General features: G+C 36.9%; 1 protein-coding gene across 1 annotated transcript; it reads right to left on the minus strand.

Annotated features, from left to right (window-relative positions):
• Positions 1–9,026: 9,026 nt before the first annotated feature.
• LOC140165589 (neogenin-like) lies at positions 9,027–20,822 on the minus strand. The gene is made up of 5 exons (XM_072188873.1): positions 20,202–20,822; positions 13,699–13,816; positions 12,031–12,330; positions 10,830–10,998; positions 9,027–9,198 (listed from the first exon to the last, which is right to left on the minus strand). Exons 2-5 carry the CDS (start codon positions 13,814–13,816, stop codon positions 9,027–9,029), a joined length of 759 nt encoding a protein of 252 aa, XP_072044974.1. The 5' UTR covers positions 20,202–20,822.
• Between the last annotated feature and the right edge of the window lie 1,549 nt (positions 20,823–22,371).

The raw sequence follows: 22,371 nt of genomic DNA on the forward strand, positions 1-22,371 counted from the left end.
TTTTTCCTGCAAATTTCCCCAGTTTTACAAAGAAGTCATTTTAAGCTGGCAAAGTTTTAAACAATGTAATAACAAAGAAACAATCAATTTGGAAGATGTATTGCATATGCCACTAAGTTATAACAAGTTGTTTTCAAAAGATGTAAACAAGTCTCTTAATAGAGCTCGAACAAGACTAATAAAGATTAAAGATATATTAGATGATAAAGGTTCATTTTATTCATACGAAAAGCTTTGTGAAAAATATGGACGATGTATTGATTTTGTAACATATTACGGTGTTATAAATAGTTTACCAAGGGAATGGAAATTAGAAATAAAGAAACTTTCTGAAACAGATATGGGAAAACTTAAAAGTAATAAAAAATACATTTCGTTAGAAGTAAAGAAGTTAACAACTCGTGATGTATCTAAACAATTTAACATGTCACAATCAACAAAACCAGTAAATCAGAATTATTATGATCGTTTGTTTGATCATTTGGGTAATCTAAATTGGGAATACATTTGGACATTACCTTTTCAAATTACCACTGAAGAAAGAATGAGATTTTTTCAATATAAAATCCTTCATCGAATAATTCCAAGCAATAGTTATTTAAAGCTTATTAATCTGAAAGAGAACGAAAATTGTCATTTATGTCAAAATAAAGAAACAATTGATCACATGTTCTGGGAATGTCATCAAATAAACTCTTTTTGGATGGAGATAGAGACATGGTTAAATGGAAAGATACAGACTCGAATACATCTATGTTATAAAGATATAATTTTGGGACTGGAAGGACATTCAAGGTTCAAAGTGCTTAACTATATTATTCTGAGTGCTAAGTATTATTTATTTAGGAATAGGTTTTCAAATGAGAAACCATATATCGCCACGTTCTCACATTTTTAAGTAAAAAATTGAAGAAGAAAAAGCTTGTTTTCAGAGAATAAATAGATTGAATATCTTTCGTATGAAATGGGAAGGTTTTGTGTAAGAAAATAATGTAACAACAAAGTAATTATATATAAATATAACATATTAATTATTATTGTCTTTCTCATGTGCCCACGGACAAACAAAGTATTTAAACGAATTTAAAAATATGCATAATATTGTATTGTACTAGTGATATAAGAGATGCTTTTGTATTTTGTGTGTGTTGTTTTTATTCTTTCTATCTTTTGTTTATTTTTTCTCAAGTTATTTGTCTTTTGTCCTGTTTAATCTAAAAGCAAAATGAATAAAAAATAAAATAAAAAAAAATAATAATAATAAAAAAATCCCCCTATGAAAAAAAAAAAAAAAAAAAAAAGTGCCATAGACAAACTTGTATCGAGATCGTTAGTGAATTATTGCTTGATTAGGGCTGGTTAGCCTGCTATGGAAACCCTTGTTAAAGCAAAACCATCGTCAGAGACGTCTTCAGTGGGCCTTCCGAGAAATTGCTTTCAAGTTCCAAGACAATCAAGTCCGATTTTGCGCCTGCATGTAAAGCACCTCACACAGGGATGCCACTTTCTGCAACCAAGACAGTATGTACTGTTCATTTTAACGCTCTTAGGTACGTCTGTGGACTCTTGATGCGACCATCATGGCAATAAACCTCAAATCTACCATAATCTCTGAAGATAACCTGAACCCATTATTGTGGCAGTAAATGGAGGTGATCTTTGACCCATTTAAGATGATGATGGTTTTTGGCTCAGCGGGCCTCTATAGTGGTCTTCTAGCAGGATAAGGGACCGATCGTTATTTACGGCAGGGAGGGGGAATGGGCGTTTTGGGAAAAAATATCGACAAAAAATTTCGCGTTCCCCCCCCCCCTCGCGTCCGCTCAACATTTTCGCGTTCCCCTTGTTTTCCCAATTTTCTCCATTTAAAATTTAACAATCCCCCTCCTGGTTCAACTAAAATTTCAGGTTCCCCCTAAAGACCCAAAAAAAATTCGTGTTCCCCTAAATTTTCCCATTCCCCCTCTGTCATAAATAACGATCGCTCCCTAACCAGCGCAAATTAAGCGATTATTCACCGGATTTCTAAATACACGCTTGTTTATGGCATTTTGCCACACAGTCTTCAAGGTTGAACCAGTCTTTGTGCGGCCACTACGAACTATCTGAAATAGTTGACGGTCCTTTCTTCTGGTAGTCTTGGGAGGACGTCCATGACACGGTCTGGAAGTAGGTACACGCTCCTCTGCATTCCTAACCCGGATCTTGCTTATCGCTTTAGGGCAATGGCGGTTTGTTCGATGCCATTGTTCCGCAGTGCAATGACACCATGACAAACGCTCTATTATAGGCCTATCCAATTGGAGAACAATCAACTCGGGAAATTAACACGAGATTGTCAAACCGTTTTTGAGATATGGATATCGATAGAGGCGGGACCATAATTATATTCCTTGACGGAGCAAAAACGAGCTTTACTGGCTTTTAAACCTCATCGAAGAAGAAACAACATGGACAAAAAGTTGATATGCATGACTTACCACAGGCGAAAACACAATGTTCAGGGGTAGGGTAATAGAATCGGAGCTTTAAAAGATTTCTCTTCGGGGTGAAAACACATTGATAAAAAAATTATTCCATATAAAATGTCAAGTTTGTATTTATACATAGGCTATATATTATACATAATCTTACCTATAACTGTTCCCGATTGTTGGCCACTGTTTTCTTCTGTAAAACGAGTAGAATATAATTATAATTCTGATTGTATTAAACATGTTGTTGCATGCAAGCTATGTAAGTTTGCAAGTAGTAGTGTCAAAATGTGGATTTCACAGGATTTTGGTTAAAATGGTCTCGGATTGCTCCGGTTGCATAAACATTTTAAACAATGAATAGTTTGCCATTTATCTCAGGTGATTTATTACCTTGGTTACATGACAAAGAGAATCACCATTGAGCACTGTTGACCTTGACCCATTTTGTGATGTAACATGTCTTCCAAAAGAATGCAACTTTTCTCATTTTGATTTCCAAAGGCAAAATTTGAGATCAGTTTGATTAAAGTCGGAGCATTTTTCAAATGTTGACGCCTGTGGACCCCAAAACTGTAAGTCTAAGACAGGTCAAATTATACTTTTTCTGAATCCTTATGATAAGAGGAATACATTGGTATGGTTTTTAACCAGATTTGACCACCTTTGGAATTTATTTCCTGCATAAGCGGCCATTTTGGATTTATGCAAATTAGACATTTTTTTGACATGAATGGTGATTAAATTGATTCTGTGGCAATTTTACTTAATTTGAATAGAAGTGGACTGATTTGTCTTTAAGAAAGGACGTGTTGGAAGTATAAGAGTTTGAAAGAGCAATCAGTGTTTGGAATTTAGAGATGGTTGAACCCGGGACCTCTGATTGCAGTTGAAGTCATTTGTATTGCCCATCTGCGCAGAAAGGATGGGAGAAATGGTAGTCTACTTCATTAAATTAAAAATTGAATATGATATCTGTCTTATTGTTTTTAACAATGTGGTTATTTAATATGAAACAAATCATCACTTCATACAACATGTACAATACATTATATTATCATATAATTGTTCAAGGTTTGTTAAGGGGTTACTACACCCATGTGGTAAATTTGTGACTATTTTTACATTTTTCTCAAAAAATAATAACACACTGGTAACAAAAGTTATGTATATTATTGGGGCAAGGAATCCAATTACTACACTGAAATTTCAGTGATTCAAGACAAGCGGTTCGTTATTTATGATAAGAAATGAGGTACATCCTAATTGTACCTTATATGAGAAATATGCAAAAATAGACACAAATTTATCGAGGGGTGTATTACCCCCTTAAGGAGCAACATACCAGGAGTAGTTGAATTGGACATATTGGATGTACTGTCTGAAACGAAGTGCTAGTAGACTGCACCACCTAGTTTCAATATCAATTTTAATGATTTGCCATAAAATGTGTATTACATTACAATTTCAAAAATCAAAATTATTTGATATCAGAAGGACATTCCTCGTATTCAGAATGCAATTCGATATGTCTGATGTGCTCTAATGTCCCACAATAAATACTATCCAAACGTTCATACCCCACCCCTTAAGGAGCTATATAGTTTGCAACATACCAGGAGTAGTTGAATTGGACATGTTGGATGTACTGTCTGGAAACGAAGTGCTAGTAGAACTCTCACCTGTTTTGAAAAAAGAAATGAATTAGAGCCAATGTGCTCATAGCGCCCAACCCTTAGCCAATGTCATTAGCCTCTAAGCCCGCCTCAAAGTATAGTCACTAGTTCCGGTATGGGGCCAAATACCCATAAAATGACATTCTGCCACAAATCATATAGCAAAACAAGGTTGCTCTCCCGCATACATTATAAATACCGTGGTATTTTGCTCTTGCATGGATCTTACATTACCAGGCCTGTGATTTGACATAACTAACAACAAGTATTTATATGCGCCTTTGCCTAGGGATTCAAGGCGCAAGAGAAAAGAAAACCAAAAAAATTTATAAAAAAAACAGAAAGCAATGGCATCAAAAGTGAGTTTTGATCAATGACTTAAATGAGTCTAGATGATAAACCATTCCAAAACTTTGGAGCAGTCACTGAAAAGGCTCTATCCCCAGCAAATTTCCTGTTGCGAGGAATGATCAAATTAACACTCTCACTGGACCTATAGTACGCATAGCATGTATGGAGCTCTTGACCGTGAGACAGTTGGAAATGTACTGAGGAGAGAGCCCATTCAGGGACTTATACACAAGCGTGAGTGTCTTGAACTTGATTCTCTCATGAACTGGTAGCCAATGAATATCTCTTAAGAGTTACCCTTTCTAGGACCTGCCCTGACAGTACTCACTGCCTGCTAACATCGAATGTCTCTCAACGGCCAAGCAACAAATCTTAGCTGAACTTTGCAGCAACCTCCAACCTCCTGCGGGAGACCTACTCGTCACTGAGCGATCCCATCAGGCTCTGTTATAGAAGCTACATCGGTGTCAGAAGATGACAACATCTAAGTTCTAACAGTAGAGCAGAGCAGTGAAGTAGTAACATATGTCAACAAACCACCAGCTGTTAATTTCACGTTCACACACTCTGTTCCACAAGTGCACAGTAAGCCACAGATCCTCATTGGTGATTTCAACAGGTATAGCCTCCATTGGGGGTACAAGGAAATTAACCAAAATGGAGAGGGAGTAGAGGAATGGCTAGACACAGACCAACTCAGTCCCCAGGTTACCGCCGTCATGGCCCCAGGTTACCACCGTCATTCCACAGTGCCCGATGGAGATGCGGTTACAACCCAGATCTAGCCATCGTCACCGGTTACAGGTCTGTGTCAGAAGATTGTGATGGACCCTATCACAGCAAGCCAATACCGGCCTGTTGGCAAGAAAGCAGATTGGAAAGGGTTCTCCGACGAGTTGGAGCAGAACATTAAGCGTATATTGTATCAATATCAAACAACTACGACCGCTTTGCAGAATAACGGCGAGAAGGCATATTCCACGGGGCTGTAGAGTACAATATTTACCTGGACTCTCCAAAGAAAGCTCATAACTATACAGGGTGTAACAATAAAATTTGTACATGTCATTAGCCTCTAAGCCCGCCTCAAAGTATAGTCACTAGTTCCGGTATGGGGCCAAATACCCATAAAATGACATTCTGCCACAAATCATATAGCAAAACAAGGTTGCTCTCCCGCATACATTATAAATACCGTGGTATTTTGCTCTTGCATGGATCTTACATTACCAGGCCTGTGATTTGACATAACTAACAACAAGTATTTATATGCGCCTTTGCCTAGGGATTCAAGGCGCAAGAGAAAAGAAAACCAAAAAATTTATAAAAAAACAGAAAGCAATGGCATCAAAAGTGAGTTTTGATCAATGACTTAAATGAGTCCAGGCTGACAGCATTCTTGATTGTAGATGATAAACCATTCCAAAACTTTGGAGCAGTCACTGAAAAGGCTCTATCCCCAGCAAATTTCCTGTTGCGAGGAATGATCAAATTAACACTCTCACTGGACCTATAGTACGCATAGCATGTATGGAGCTCTTGACCGTGAGACAGTTGGAAATGTACTGAGGAGAGAGCCCATTCAGGGACTTATACACAAGCGTGAGTGTCTTGAACTTGATTCTCTCATGAACTGGTAGCCAATGAATATCTCTTAAGAGTTACCCTTTCTAGGACCTGCCCTGACAGTACTCACTGCCTGCTAACATCGAATGTCTCTCAACGGCCAAGCAACAAATCTTAGCTGAACTTTGCAGCAACCTCCAACCTCCTGCGGGAGACCTACTCGTCACTGAGCGATCCCATCAGGCTCTGTTATAGAAGCTACATCGGTGTCAGAAGATGACAACATCTAAGTTCTAACAGTAGAGCAGAGCAGTGAAGTAGTAATATATGTCAACAAACCACCAGCTGTTAATTTCACGTTCACACACTCTGTTCCACAAGTGCACAGTAAGCCACAGATCCTCATTGGTGATTTCAACAGGTATAGCCTCCATTGGGGGTACAAGGAAATTAACCAAAATGGAGAGGGAGTAGAGGAATGGCTAGACACAGACCAACTCAGTCCCCAGGTTACCGCCGTCATGGCCCCAGGTTACCACCGTCATTCCACAGTGCCCGATGGAGATGCGGTTACAACCCAGATCTAGCCATCGTCACCGGTTACAGGTCTGTGTCAGAAGATTGTGATGGACCCTATCACAGCAAGCCAATACCGGCCTGTTGGCAAGAAAGCAGATTGGAAAGGGTTCTCCGACGAGTTGGAGCAGAACATTAAGCGTATATTGTATCAATATCAAGCAACTACGACCGCTTTGCAGAATAACGGCGAGAAGGCATATTCCACGGGGCTGTAGAGTACAATATTTACCTGGACTCTCCAAAGAAAGCTCATAACTATACAGGGTGTAACAATAAAATTTGTACAATTTTGAAAATAGAATGACACAAGTATGCCGCTTATTTTGTGGATTGATATTTATATGTCTATCAAGATGATTTCTTTAGCCACCATCTAAGCTTTGTTCCAATAAAATCGACGGTATAAAAGTGAAGATATGGCCAATTATGTAACCTAGTCTTAAAACCGCTTGGGCCACTTTTGTCTTAAGTGTTACAAAAGTGAATAAGTAGAGTTGAACCATGGACGATGATCTTATGATAGGTAGTTTTAAACAATGGGGTATTCGAAGTGGTAGAAATGATTATATAATAGAATATCTCCTTGAGTTTTTGAAAGTCACAACTAAGCACTGACATAAAAACCTCATTTACTAGAAATCATGGCTGCAGCTCAACAACTTCAAACCCAATTCACGTTGGACATGTTGGAAGAGTGTATTTTTATGGTTGTGATATTCGGTAGCACATGGAGTCAAGCAGAAACCATAAGATTGTTTATAGCTCATTTTCCAAACTCACGTCTTCCATCAAGGCATACAATTACATATAACTATGAGAAGTATGTAGAATTTGTTAACAGAAATGCTGGCAATAGTGGTCGCCCCAGAATAGCTAGAAGCCCAGCTGAACTTAATTTCAAAATCGTATTGTTTTGTACTTATGTATGCAAAAACTGTTCTCAGTTTTACCAATGATATCTCAGGGATATGAGAAATTACTTTATTTATAAGATAATTTGAAAGAAATTTCATGACTTTCATAGATTTTAAAGAAATATCATATTATTATTAAGTTCATGTTAATTATATGAAGAAACACCACTTTTGTGTCAGTTCTTTGATGTTTAATGCACGATAAGCATATCTACGCGGTTCAAACTTGATATGCGCAAACATGGCAAAAGTGGCCCAACACGTTTTCTGGACGTTTTAATTAATCGGACATAACTTTTGAACCCAAGGTAGTAAATACACCAACTAAACGTCTTCTGTTAGCCACGATATTACTGATTGTATTGCATATAATATGTGTGCCATACCTCTTTTAGTTTTTTCATGAGAAGCCAAAATGCAATTGTATACATTTTATTGTTACACCCTGTATGAAGAGTATACCACCATATTCTCTGAAGAAAGAACTGAAGTTGGCGAGAAAGTGATGAAAAGCATATCACTTGAGCGTCTTAGGCACCGGAAACAAATTGGTTTGATCTTTGGATCGACCGTCGATGCTGCCTCGATGCTTGTTATTAATGCACTAACAACTAATTAATCAGAATTAATGCTAAATATATACTTTTCAATATCCAAACAGGCAAAGGTTTATGTTATCACAATTAATAATGGTCAATTAATTTATTTCATAAATAATAAGAATCGACCAAGCATCGATGGTCGAACTAATTTGTTTCTATTGCCTAAAAGACCTGACAGGTCCTGATATAGTCATCCGATATGTCAAAGAACAGTAAGAAAGCATAGCCAACCATTCAAAAGCTCAGTAGTGACCCCAAAGCACCACCTCAACAGCCCAACAGCCCACCTCAACTGCAAATCAAGTTGCCAACCAGCTGCTTCTTAACGGGAAAAGATGGACAGATGAAAAATAAGATCAAACTGGATCGGAAAAAGTACAGCAAAGACTCTAGTCACACTCGACCTCGAACTCCTCAACCCAAGGCAAGCTGGTTTCCGCCCTGGCAAGTCCACCAGGAAGAGTAACCGGAGTAGTGTTCGTCGATCTCTCAGCTGCATACGATACAGTTAACCACAGATGCCTTCTACAAAAGATTACCAAGGACATTCATCTAACAGAACGGATTGAAAGTATGCTTGAGAACAGGTACTTCTTTGATGAACTGGGTGGAAAGAAGAACCGTCGGCGAAAATTCAAGAATGGTCTACCACACAGGGAAGCGTGCTTGCCCCAATACTCTTCAATATCTACACAAACGACCAACCAATCTTCAAAACCCTACCTCATTTGTAAGGGTAATCAATTCTTACTACACGTTACTCTCCTTCATCAGGTGCTCATTCCAAGCCATTTAGTTACAAGGACGGCAAGTATTAACACAATATCACACTAGATAACCGATAAAAAGAAATGATCCAGTTGTCTACGATAAAATTTGCACCACACGTACCTGCTTGGATGTCTTATTGACTGTAGTAAAACTCCAGTCACTAATTGCATCATCTCTAATCATCCTAACTTTAAACTCATACAAGGTGTACGGCTGTAGGCCATTCAGAGCATATGTCAAGTCAGTTGTGTTCACATCTATCCATCTACAAGAATACAAAAAAAGACAAATTTTAGAAACAATTATGTATACTTAATCTGTCTAATACATAAGCTAGTTTCTGGAAATTTCTAAAACGTTTCATGTACAGTCTTTATAAAAAACAAATCTTTATGTATACATCCCACCACAATAATACCGGGTCAAAATGGTGCAACCGGAAATTATTGTTTCGTCTTTTTCGCCGGTTTTTATTTTGCACCCACCCTGATCAAGAAAGCTGGCTACGTCCATGTTACAAACCAGTTGTATAAACAAGTGCAGTGTTAAAATCAGATTAAAAGACAAAATCATCAATGCTACATGGTCACAGGTTAGTAAAGTCCCATAGTTAGTATTTGTTTGAATACATGCTCTTGGAGCTCTTACTGCAGATGCTCGAACTGCAGGCTTATTTAATTTGGGATGGGGCTGTGATGGGTTTTTGGGTTTGTTTTTTTTCCCCATAAATTGTTTTCAAAAATCGAAAGGTGGGATGGTCCTAGAGGTGATTTTGCACCTGTTTTTCCCATTCTTTTCGCTGGCATTTTATTCTATTTACTTTGTCTTGATTAGTATGTGCAATATTTATATATAATATATTTGTCTTTGTAATTGAATACATGAATACAAAACCCACCCAAGTCCATGGGAAGTGATTTTGAGAGAAAAACACGTGTATCATTTTAATTCCTTCAGTTATATTTACCTGGTCAATATGGTAAGTTTTACGTGCAAATGAGTGGGTTAAACTGTATTAAGTATGACGATCAGCATTTCAGGGACTTCGTGGGGTTCATTTTAAATTTTGGACTTGGGTGGTTTTTTGAATCATATACAATGACAACAATGTTTGAATGAGATTACCACTAGTAAGATAATACAAAATAAAGCACACAGGTATGTATAATGTTGATAGCATTCTGCCATGTAATATAAACCACACACTTTCCTTTATTAAACCCATTTTTTTTTTCAAAAGTCACTCTGAAGCAATGAAATGTGTTACAAGTGGACTTTTATACATACTGGATTTCAATCAATGTGTTACAAGACTCAAATCATGGACTTGAGTGGTTCTTTCATACATGTTATTTTTCACATGCTCAATAGACACAGTGGATGAATTTGAGTTGTTTTTTCATACATATGACAGGCCTATGCATAGCAACAAATTCCCATGCTTAAATCAATTTGGCCGCAGCATGGACTTGGGTGGCTTTTGTATTCATATATTCAATTGTATTATGAGCCAGTGATGAAGCATAATAAATAAATAAAATAATAAATAAATAAAGGGTTGCGTCGTCGTAATTCATATATGTACTGGTCTGGGAGATTTTTGACAAACATAGATCATTTACATAGATAAGAAAGAATAGAGGTCGCAGAACAGATCCATGGGTAACACCAGAAACAACAGGAACTCGATTGGATGAGACACCATGGACAAAGACGGATTGAGTTCTGTTGGACAAATATTACCTACACCAACTGAGGAGCAGACCTGTGAGACCAAATGAACAGAGTTTCAGTAGCAGCGGGCACCTTATGAAAAAGCTTTGGTTACATATTTAGCATTGGCTATCATTCTACTTTATATTTAAATGTATGGACCTACTTTTCCCCCAAACCTACTTTTGATTGGCAGGATAGTTAGCCTTATATATGAACTGGTAGTGTCGCCCATCACAGCACCCTTGCTCCATGTCAATCCATGACAAGAGGGCGCTTGTTGCCGACTTGATCACAGCTCGCAGTTGCAAAGGTGTTCTCAATACTTCTGGTGGCTTTGTAGTTCGTGCACCTTGCAAAAACAGTTGGAAAATTATTATTAAAAATGGAAGTGATGAAATCAGAATGTTGTATAAAATAGGCCAAACGTAATAGGATGAGATGATCCAGGTAACAAAAATGGTGCGTTTCAAAATATATATATAAACACGTAAAAACATCTCTGTATACAAATCAGATGCATAGAAGTTGATTGTTAAAATATGAATACAGAAATCAAAATAATTATTTTACTCAATTCATGTTCTTGCTCATCTCTGGAAAAGTATCTAACAAGATATTTCATTCAAAATTTAGCATCACATTGTGTAGCTTATTTTATGCTTCAAGTTTAAAGCGACTTGATACTCTTCTGCTGATGAATTTTTTTCAGTCCATTTGTATCCATGCACGTGGTCTGTACTCAGTTTGGCATTGAAACTTCTTTTATATTAATGTACTTGTATTACTTTAGCTCTGATTCTGTGACAAATGTTCATTTGTAACTATTTTTGAAATATCCACCCTTTTGTGTAAGAAAGCAAAGATTTAAATTAACTCATATTTTGGTAGCCCTATAATGTTTTAGAAGTTGAACATTAAAGTATTGTAGTTTTTTGGGGGGGCATGATCAAAGAAAAAAATTAAAGATAATTTAGTTATTAAGCTGAACATTTGGCAACCAGGTATCTGGACTACCACTTTGCGCAATGGTTTTCAACATAATACTTGCATTTACAACAGAGCTTAGACTCAAGTAACTAGTAACATTAGCTTTTGGTTGGGTTTAATTCAGATCAAACACTTAGGGCGGGTTAGTGTAGTGGTCTGCTCACTCGCTTCTCATGCTCGTCCTCGCAGGTTTTTCTCCGAGTGCTCCGGATTTCCTCCTGTATCTAACATCGGACCTCTTCCCATGCCCCTGTCCCGTCATATCCGGATGGCATCCCTTGAATTTAGTAGCATCTGAGCACTATTGGACCTAGCCTGGCTTCGGCCGAATGTTATAAATAAATCAATCAATCAAAATAATAAATAAATAGTTAAGAAAAGTAAGACAACTTACTAGAGTCTTGGAGAGTGTAGACGGTCTCGTACAGTGAGAATCCTTCATCCTTCTTATTAAACGCCCTCAATCGTATCACATACTGTGCGTCAGGTTGTAGGTTACTGATCACATGATCCGTGGTTGTGTTGGATAGCTGGAGGATTTCACGGTCGGGATAGAGTATCCCGTAACCTAGTTTATAACCCCTCACCAAGATGGATGTATCAAGGGGCTGCCCCCATCTCACATGGAGTTTAGTGGGGTAGCTCGTGACATCAATATAAGCAGGAGGTGGTGGTTGGTTTTCCTCTGTGGGTTCTAACATGGTGTGTGAATATAAAATAAAGGAGAAAATAAATAGCGGGGAATACTGGTTGAAAATTTTGTTTGCAATTTTGGTCCATTAGAAGTCCATTACATAATAGATTGATTTCTCCTACTTAAAAACATTTCTAGAAAACCTTTAAAAATTAAACAATTACCTTTGTTGATACTTTAAGCATCATTAAGTTATTATACTATAGGCCTACTATAATATTTTATTCAAAGAATCAATCTTCAAATTACATACTTAATCAAGGTTTTCACAAATTTCAATTTTTTATCGCTCCAGCAGTTACAAGCAAGGAGGTTAGATATAGAAAGGAGCGGAAATAGATTACGTAATGCTTTGTTCTTTTGATGCCGGTTTGATTTTCCGCCAAGCTATTCATCGAGAGGTACCTTTTGTTCGGGACAAAGGGCTTCCGCCATTAAATCGGTAACTGACCTGACAGCGCATTAACGCTATAATAGGCAGGCTGCTGTCAGTAAGTTATCAAATGAAAGTCACGTGAAAGCGCCTACACGAACGAGAGGTACCTTTTGTTCTAATACAACTCAAGTGTGTGCTTGAGTTGTCGCATACACACAAAAGCACACAAGTAAGGATAATTATGACTCGGACACCTATACTATATATTATACATGTATAGCTTTACAATAAATATTAAGGGAAGGGGTATGAACGTTTGGACAGTATTTATTGTGGGACAGTAGAGCACATCAGACATATCGAATTACATTCTGAATACGAAGAATGTCCTTCTGATATCAAATAATTTAGATTTTTTGAAATTCGCAATGTAAAAATTGATATTTTTGATATTTAACAGTACTTGAAGTAAACTTTATAAATCTGATGATTTATACTTAAAGTGTATGTAGGTGGGATGAAAAGCCGACGATCAATTGAAAATTTTGACCTTTCGTATTGAAGATATGGATTTTTTTCCCAAAACACCCAAAAAAAATAGGTCTTTTTGGGAAAAAATCCATATCTTCAATATTTTCCTCCCACCTACATACACTTTAAGAATATATCATTAGATTTATAAATTTATTTCGAGGACTGTTATATATTATATCAAAAATTTGAAAAATGTCAAATTTTAATAATTTGTCATAAAATTTGTATTATATCGTGAATTTCAAAAATGAAAATTATTTGATATCAGAAAGACATGCTTCGTATTCAGAATGCAATTCGATACGTCTGAGGTGCTCTCATGTCCCACAAAAAATACTGTCGAAACGCCATAAACGCTCATTCTAGATCCCTTAAAAAAAAAAAAAAATTAAATAAAATGATGTAAAAATTAAATGCAATAGAAGTAAAAATATAATAAAATACGATTATAGACTTACCAGATTCACATGGTGTGAAGAATAGGCAGGTCAGTAGAACAACTCTGGTGAAATGAACAGTAACTGATGTCATCATGAAACACTGATACACACGAAAATAAGTCGACTCGTAATTCATCTGGAAAGCACGACAATATAATTCGTTATGAATTCGGCAGAGTGACGAATTGAGAATTTTGAGCAAATTGAGTTTTTGTATGCTTATGATTATGTTTCAGGTTATCTTTTATTTCCACCAAAAATTAATGGTAAATCTTACTTCCCGACGTAGTAATTGAAATTTAGTTTTGGACGAATCGCGCTTAAGGGGGTACTACACCCCTGTGGTAAATTTTTCAAGGTTTGTTAAGGGGTTACTACACCCATGTGGTAAATTTGTGACTATTTTTACATTTTTCTCAAAAAATAATAACACCCTGGTAACAAAAGTTATTTATATTATTGGGGCAAGGAATCCAATTACTACACTGAAATTTCAGTGACTCAAGACAAGCGGTTCAGTATATATGATAGGATATGAGGTACATCCTAGCGGTACCTTATTTCTTATCATAAATAACGAACCACTTGTCTTGGGTCACTGAAATTTCAGTGTAGTAATTGGATTCCTTGCCCCTATAACATACATAACTTTTGTTACCACTGTGTTATTAGATTTTGAGAAAAATGCAAAAATAAACACAAATTTATCGAGGGGTGTAGTACCCCCTTAAGTGCGATAAATGAATTCGGCAGAGAGACGAATCATATACAAATCAGGTTGATCTATAGTATTCTATAGCGGGAAACATCAGTCGGCATTGAAGACCAGTGGATGCTGGTCGTAGGCCACCAACCTCCACAATGTAAGTCGTGAGAACTTTGTTTAAATTTGTACTTTCTCGATTCAATGTTTTATTAGTTTTTGAGAAAATGCATAAATAGTCACACATTTATCAAGGGGTGTAGTACCCCTTAAGCATGAAAGAAATGGGTAACCCTGAAAATAGGGACCCCAATTTTTCCAATAAGTATAAAACTATTAGGCGTATTCGATCTAATGGCTGCAATTTGGGCAGGAAGAGAATTCCATAATTGGGCTGTAGATGGTAGAAATGATCTTTCATGGCTGACAAGGTTTGATCTTGGGACTTCCACTACTAGGTCATGGGATCTCACAGACCGTCGCAACCTGGGCTCATGGACATGGATGTCTGGCATCAGCTGGCATAATAACTCAAGGGCCTCCTTGTAGAACATACGATGGAAGAGGGTGGCTGCTCCAACTGCCCTGTAGACTATGCCATAGTCGAATTTTATTAAAAATATGTTATTATTAGTCATGATGAACCCATTTCGTTGAACTCAAAATTATACTGATGTTTATTAAAATTAAAGTATTCAATAATAAAATAGCCATAAAGAGTTTAAAATATCAGACGATTAGTGACAATAAAGGTAATTGAATGCAACATTATCTTGCATAATTATAACGGCTCACTTTAATTTAAAGTAGGTATATCACCTCAAAAATAAGGGCAGCAGAAACACGTTATTTAATGTTTCTACATGAATGACCTTTATTAAAGCATCAAAAATCAAAAAACCGAATTGAAATCGGTCAATGCATTGTGACGTAGCGTCAATTTTAAGATGCTCATAAATGGAATGCAAATCTGCCACAAATTGCTATAATGACAAAATTGGCACATTTCGAGATTTTGAAGGTTTATTTGGACACTTGCTTGAAAAAGCAACGTTAATTTAAGTATCACAGGTTAATTGCCTATCTTTTCTAACTTCGTCAAAGAAAACAAAATTAAAAATTCAATCATTGAATAATTGTAATAAATTAACCAAATATACTATTTTAGCAATTCCGGCCAATCTGCAGACAAATAAAAGTTGAAAAAATGACTAAGTTCAGCTAATTAATATGCACAATTGATGCCAAAAGAAAACCGTACATGATATCAGGGTGCGGTTTTTTCACAAACATATGTATACAAAGTTCTTTCAATTTATAACAAAAAAATACACAAAAAGTAATCAATTATGCAAATTAGCTTATTACAGCTAATTATGTATTCATGATATTATTATGTAAATTAGGCATGAGTAATTTTGGTTTTTTTCAATATTTAATGAAAGTCTTTTCATTCATCATGAATTTGTCAAGTATGAACCTGTTATGATGTTGAGTAAAGAATCTGCAGTTAATTACTTTAATATAATACAAAAAATGGACGGTGTCTGGTGTGGCCTTGGACACACACAATGGCTTAGAGCTATTGTGGTTTGGAATATTACTCCCTTTAAACTCACTTAAAAAATATTTTGTTTCAAATCGTTTTCCTCAAGTGTGCCATTCGTTGTCGACGGAAATAATTTACATGCTTAGAAAGATTAGTATTTCAGCTAAATGGTGGTAGATCTTGATTTTTCAAAAGGCCTATATTTATTGATTTATGAGGGATCTTCAACAATCCATAAAAACAGGTAGTAGCTCTTAAACTAAGCAATATTTATTTTAAAAAAACCCGATGGTAGTCACAGAAAGGTTTCACACACCATATATCAAAAATTCAAACAATTGTGATAAATAGCACAATTGAGGAAATTAATTTTTCGGCATGGATGTTTGCCAAAATTGAACAACTTTCATGCGCGCGCTTTTCAATTTACTGTTATGCTTGCATGCACAGTGTGGCATAAGTATTGTGCAGCCACTGTGACATGCCTACTTTAATACTGAACAATTCTGATTTTGGAATCTACCAGTTTATTGATAGCGAACCCCGAAATTTCGACTATGAACTTTGAATTGTAAGCAGAACTTTACCCCCTGGACTTTGCTCTCTAAAAACACACTGTCAAGCATACTTGTTTATCAGTCCATTAACCACAAGTACGCGATAGATGTTTGATGAGAGATTAACTTTCGCGTCAACACAAAAGCGCCGCAAATACCACAGACAGTTGTTTACGGTGTAGTTAATGGTAATGGCGCGGGCCCAGACGATTTAAACCATAGCGAGGTATGGGCGACCAATCACAAGGCAGATCCATTTAAAGATGCATTACATCATGCCCAATTTTAGTTAGGCCAGAAATTGGCCTAACTCTCCATAGAGTCCCGTGTTAAAAATCTTAACCGCAAGGCAATGTCAGTAGTCCACTTGGGAAGCTAACAAACAGAGGGAGTAGGGTGACTGATCAGATGTGAAAATCTATCAATTGTGCACACATTAATTAAATCAGAGTTTTAAGCTTAAATACAATATCCAGAGTATGCACAATGGGCAAGTGGACTACGGGGTAGTCTAACTGCTCATTCGTTGGCAGATCAATGACACGCTCTATTTTGGATGGAGTCAAGCTGAGCTAGTGAGGTGTGTGATGTACCCTGTATAATTGTGTATCATGAAATAGGGGAAGTTACCTTTATAATCATGCAATAGGTTGTTTATTATGGCATCGGGGGAAACCCCAGATGGATGCAATAACAACATCATTAATCAAGACTATTTATGTCCAGGGGGAAATCCCCTGATATCAGTATGTTGTAATAGTGACCAATGGTGGCAATGTCTATTAATAGAACATTTGGAAAATCCTAGATGGGGATAAAACATTTTGGTAGTAATTCTAGGCAGACCTGTATCGATATGATTGTAATGTGAATGTATGTAGCTATAGCTCTCAAAAAGAGAGTATTTAATATTGACCAGTTACAATCAGGATACTCAGGGAGTATTACTGAGTGTGGCCAGGGAGATCATGAGTTTCCGACAGTGCTATTTAAAACAGCCTCTGAGCGATGGAGATGGATGGATATTTTCACCGACAAGCTGGAAATATGGTTATTTCAAAGCTACGAAAATGGCCCAAAGTAAGACATAGGTTCTCCTGCGGATTGTGAAGGACTTTATGGAAAATGTTACAATTATTATCATCTGGATATAGATCTGACAGGTGGCCATAGCCTTTATTATGGCTGAAATTTCAAGACAGAATGTCATGGGAGATTGTAAACTCCACATGTGTGTGATGGTCTTCGTGCTTCAAAAAGAAGTACATTTTAACCAGTTTATATAGCCAATAATTGAGCTATTTTAATACAGCAACGAAGGAGATTGCGAGCACACAAAAGTGCTCTTCCTTATCAAAGGATTAAAGTTCTTCTGTCGAATTGCGGGAGTTTGCTGGGTTTGTGAAGGCCACGGATCTGTCAACAACAGCGGAGCTGTGTTAAAGAAACCTGTTCCCTGGGAAAAGAGGGATTGGTGAAAGAAACACCATTTTTGGAGAAAGCAGCGCAAGGAGATATATTGTGGAGAAAGCAGCGCAAGAAGATAAGTAATAGGAGCAAGCAGCATAATTTTCGTGTGAGGATTTCATACGCAAGGATATTTATAAACGCAAGTGTACACTGGACTTCGCTGATTTTCAGTCGTCCAGAAAATTGCAAGAACTCTAGAATCACCAACAAGAAGACCGCTGGTTAAGTACCGATAGAATAAAACTGATTGTGTGATTTTATTGTAATTGTTGTTATATGTACCAAGCATACTTTGTTTTCAATTAAAGACTTAGATTTTGTTAGCTTAAAATCAAACAGTGTATTTGTGTTGTGCATTCGTGTGAGTTCGGGTAAAAGGTGATTTTGGCCTTGAGTCAAGTACGACTCCTAACAGGTGGGAGTTGCACCAGTCTAAACACTGCTGGCATATTCAATTTTTGATCGTATCATGGCCTTGTAGATGATGGCTCTCTGTGCAGGTAGAATATAAGGCGTAGTTCTTCTGAGGAGTCCCAGTCGCTGACCGGCTGTCTTTGACATTTTGGTGACTACTTGGGTCCAGGACAAGTTGTCATTCAATATATGACCTAGAAGGTCCACGCTGTCAGTTTCTTCAAGAGTTACACCGAAGAAGTGAAGTGGTGGATGGTTGCCATCAGCATATCTCCGGTTGGAGATGGTAGTGGTTTTACATTTGGCAGCACCAAACAGGACATTCTATATGCTTCCATGTCTTAGCTCATGTCTCTATCTTGGCCAAATCCCGGTTGAGAGATGCTGCAGCACACACCGACACCGCCTGGCTAATAATTATTTGGTGCAGCAGAGACACTAAAATGAATACACGGGATCGATACACGTGAATTGCTATGCACGATTTTGATATCAGACGAAAATCTTCGGATACCGGGTTAGAAAATGATGAATATCTCCCGTAAATGAATTTTTCTCAAGAAACCAGATGTGGTCTCATACACTTGAAAATACGTGTTGAACAGATATGATGGTCGCTAGAATGCGCTTTGAAAATTGGCCGTGCGCTTTGAACTCAAAATCGGACCAAAACTCTAATTTTATATTGCGTTGGTCCTGTATGGACTACATCGTGTAGTACAGCTGCACTCACTACTAGGCAGTATAAAGTCGATGACCATTGACCTCAATGGGGTATACAAGCTTATTCACGCACAACCAAGATCAATTACCCGGCTATTGTGAGTAGCCTTAGTCATGTCTCTCGACTAATTATTCGTCTCAAAGAGCTTCAAATGTCTGAACCAAATGGCCAATCGTGGCTGTGGATTCAACCTACCATGGCGATTTGTGCCATGAAGATATAGGGTCGATGACACTGTGCAGCAGGAAGTCTATCTTCTCTGGATTTGATGAAGGACATAATGGTAGCATCATCTGCGTACAAGATGGCCTGATTGTTCAGATCTTGTGAGATGTCGTCAATGAAGATGATAAACAGGAGGGGCCTAGTATGGAGCCCTGAGGTACCCCAGCATTGATTCTTTTCGATCCAGACTCCCTACCATTCAGGACGACTTTCGGTGATCTATCTTTGAGATAGTCCGTCAGCCAAGCAGGAGGAGTACCTGAAAACCCTAGTGCAGAAAGTTTCTCAAGCAGACCAGGGTGCCACACACGGTCAAAATCTCTGCTGATGTCAAGGCAGACGACCCGTGTTTCTTCTCTGTTGTTGAGTGAGTTGGCAAGACATTGAGAGACGTATGTCAAAGCATCTGATGTAGAGTGGCCAGCCCTGAAACCAAACTGCCGAGGGGAGATCAGATAATGTTGATCCAAGTGTTTCCACATTTTCTTACTAACGAGCTTCTCCATCACTTTTGACATAATACACAGCAGAGAGATGGGCCCGTAGTTACCAGGTGTATGTTTATCTCCCTTCTTGTAGCATGGGATGACATGCGCACATTTCCATACACCTCGTATGGAATCTTAATCTCCCACACAGGGAGTGTAAATTTCAAATGGAGTTACCTGAATGGTAATCCTGTCAGATATTTATTAACCGTGCCCATGCTACAGGTAGAAGTTATTGATGAACATCTGTTAACGCGAAAAAAGCTGTGCCTATGCATATCAGTGGTAAATGGGTGCTTGGAATTATACCTCATGGATGACACTTAAAATTAACGTAAAACATTGGGAGGTGTTTTTTTTTTGTCGCGTCATATAAAAAGGAATAACATACCTTTATTCATTGACTTGTGACCAATATTTTCCATAGCTTGAATTTATAGTGAGTGCATTGTCCATTTGTATGCATAGCTTGGTTCCTGTAGTTGCGGATATATCCAATTTCTGGAGTTTTGGATACTTTCCAAATATGCCCATACAATGGCAAATCTTCGAATTCGATGTTCACACTGTCTTTTGAAACTATACTTTTTCCGACAAATTCTGTAAACGATAGCTCGCTCAGTTCAAATCTTTGTTCCAACCACAATCCGAGTTGAGCGGATGTTTTAAAATTTATTTATGAGATAAAATTGGATACTTGTAAAATCTTACATTATTTCGTCTGGGTTTATCCCCAACACTATTTTGTGAAGCTTCTTGCTTGAGATATTTGTTCAGTTCGTCCAAGAGTTCAAGTCCTTTTAGTTCTGTCTAATTTTTGGTTAAGATGTTATTCCTTGCTTTTTTATCGTTGGTGAAAAAGTTTAAGCTTTTTGGCACAGCGTTAGTTTTACCACCTGTAAGACTTGCTGGTTGCCAGTGGGTAAATTCTTTTGTATACACAACAAACCTTCTAACTTTTATTTGTATACTTGAAGTATACACTCATTTTATTTGCGCATATCTGTCTAGACTTGAGTATACTGCAGTCATACACATCATGTGTGAACTCTGTCGTTTGGAATGTGAATATTATCATACAAAGGGCAGGCGCGTATACAGAACTCCCCGACAGAACTTCCGCAAATTTCTTGGTGAGCTATTTAACAAATTAATATTCAAAACTTAAACACACAATCAGCACAACAAATTAACGGTAGCAGTTCATGAATCATACCGTCGACCGTATCACATACCGACGTATTTGAAATACGCATTTCGAGAAAATCGAACTTGAAAATTTAGCGATTTTCATTTGCTGCATAATTTTGATTAAAACATTATTGTTGATTAAAACCAGGTTAACAGTAATGCAATTATACCATATTTTCAATGTAATTCACGTATCACTATCAGAGCATAACTTATTAATCAATATTAAATAAAATACGTCACTATATGAAAAGGACTAATGACAATTTCGCCGTTCAAATGACAAATACGTTGTGCAAATACGTCACTATGTGAAACAATTGCGCAAATACGTCAGTATTTATTTATTTATTTATTTATTTATTTGGAAAACGCTTTTATAACAGCGGCACCCACCGTCTTGGTGGTGCATCCATATAAACAAAAGGAAAAAAACAGCAATTTTGCCGTGCAATGACAAATACGTAGCGCAAATACGTCACTTTGTGAAACGGCAAATTCTTCAAATTGCAGATATATTGGGCTTGCGCAGTATATGCATGTGTGATCGGCAAATACGTCGTTATGTTATACAGACATTTCAAGGTTTTGCAAATACGACATCTTTTTTTTTTTCTCTTTATACCTCAGTGAGGTTGGCGAAACGCCTTTATTTTATTTAGTTTATATATCAAGCTCAAAAACTTGCTATTCCACAATATTGCGGCTCAAAAGCCACGACATGTAAATTAACATTATCAAAACATTATGTATAACTTATTACAGTATATTCAAATGAACCTTAAGTTCATCCCAGACATTTTGATTTTCTTTTATAATTGTTGGCACATTTTCTGCATTTGTTGTTATTTCATTCAATATTTCTACTTCATTAATAAAGAGCATTGGTATAGGAGTAAATATATTGGTTTCACTATATCTTATTTTGGCCTTGTAAACTGAAAACGATGCTATAATTAAGAGCAGGTTTGCAAAATCAAAATGTGAGTCTTTCTTGTTCCAACCATAAATAATATGTTCTAGAGACACGTTCAAATGTGTGTGTGTTGTAATTAACACACATTCTTTAAAGAAAATCCAAAATGATGTATTTTTCCTGCATGATATGAAAAAGTGTTCATAGTCCTCACGACAATTGCAGAAACAGCATTCGTCCGAATTACTAATCTTCCATTTCAATAGGTTTTTCTTACACGGTATTAGGTTATAGAAAAGGTTATATTGAAAGTGTCCAAATTTGTTTCGAATTCTATTTTTTATTTTAAAAGTGAAGATTTGTCTCCAAGATGATTTACTTGTATTACAATTGAAGTGATCTTGCCAATATTTAACGCAAATTGGGTCGCATTCTGATGGCATTAAAAGTTTAT

This window comes from Amphiura filiformis, chromosome 12 (assembly GCF_039555335.1).
Source record: "Amphiura filiformis chromosome 12, Afil_fr2py, whole genome shotgun sequence".
Classification (NCBI taxonomy): Eukaryota; Metazoa; Echinodermata; class Ophiuroidea; order Amphilepidida; family Amphiuridae; genus Amphiura; species Amphiura filiformis.

Bases quoted from the DNA above. Each gene is read 5' to 3' on its own strand.
- LOC140165589 (XM_072188873.1), bottom strand. From the start codon at position 13,816: ATGAATTACGAGTCGACTTATTTTCGTGTGTATCAGTGTTTCATGATG. The intron at 10,999-12,030 runs GTAAGTTGTCTT...TGTTTTTGCAAG, and splicing joins CTACACTCTCCAAGACTCTA to GTGCACGAACTACAAAGCCA. The intron at 9,199-10,829 runs GTAGGTTTGGGG...GTATTCTTGTAG, and splicing joins AACTATCCTGCCAATCAAAA to ATGGATAGATGTGAACACAA.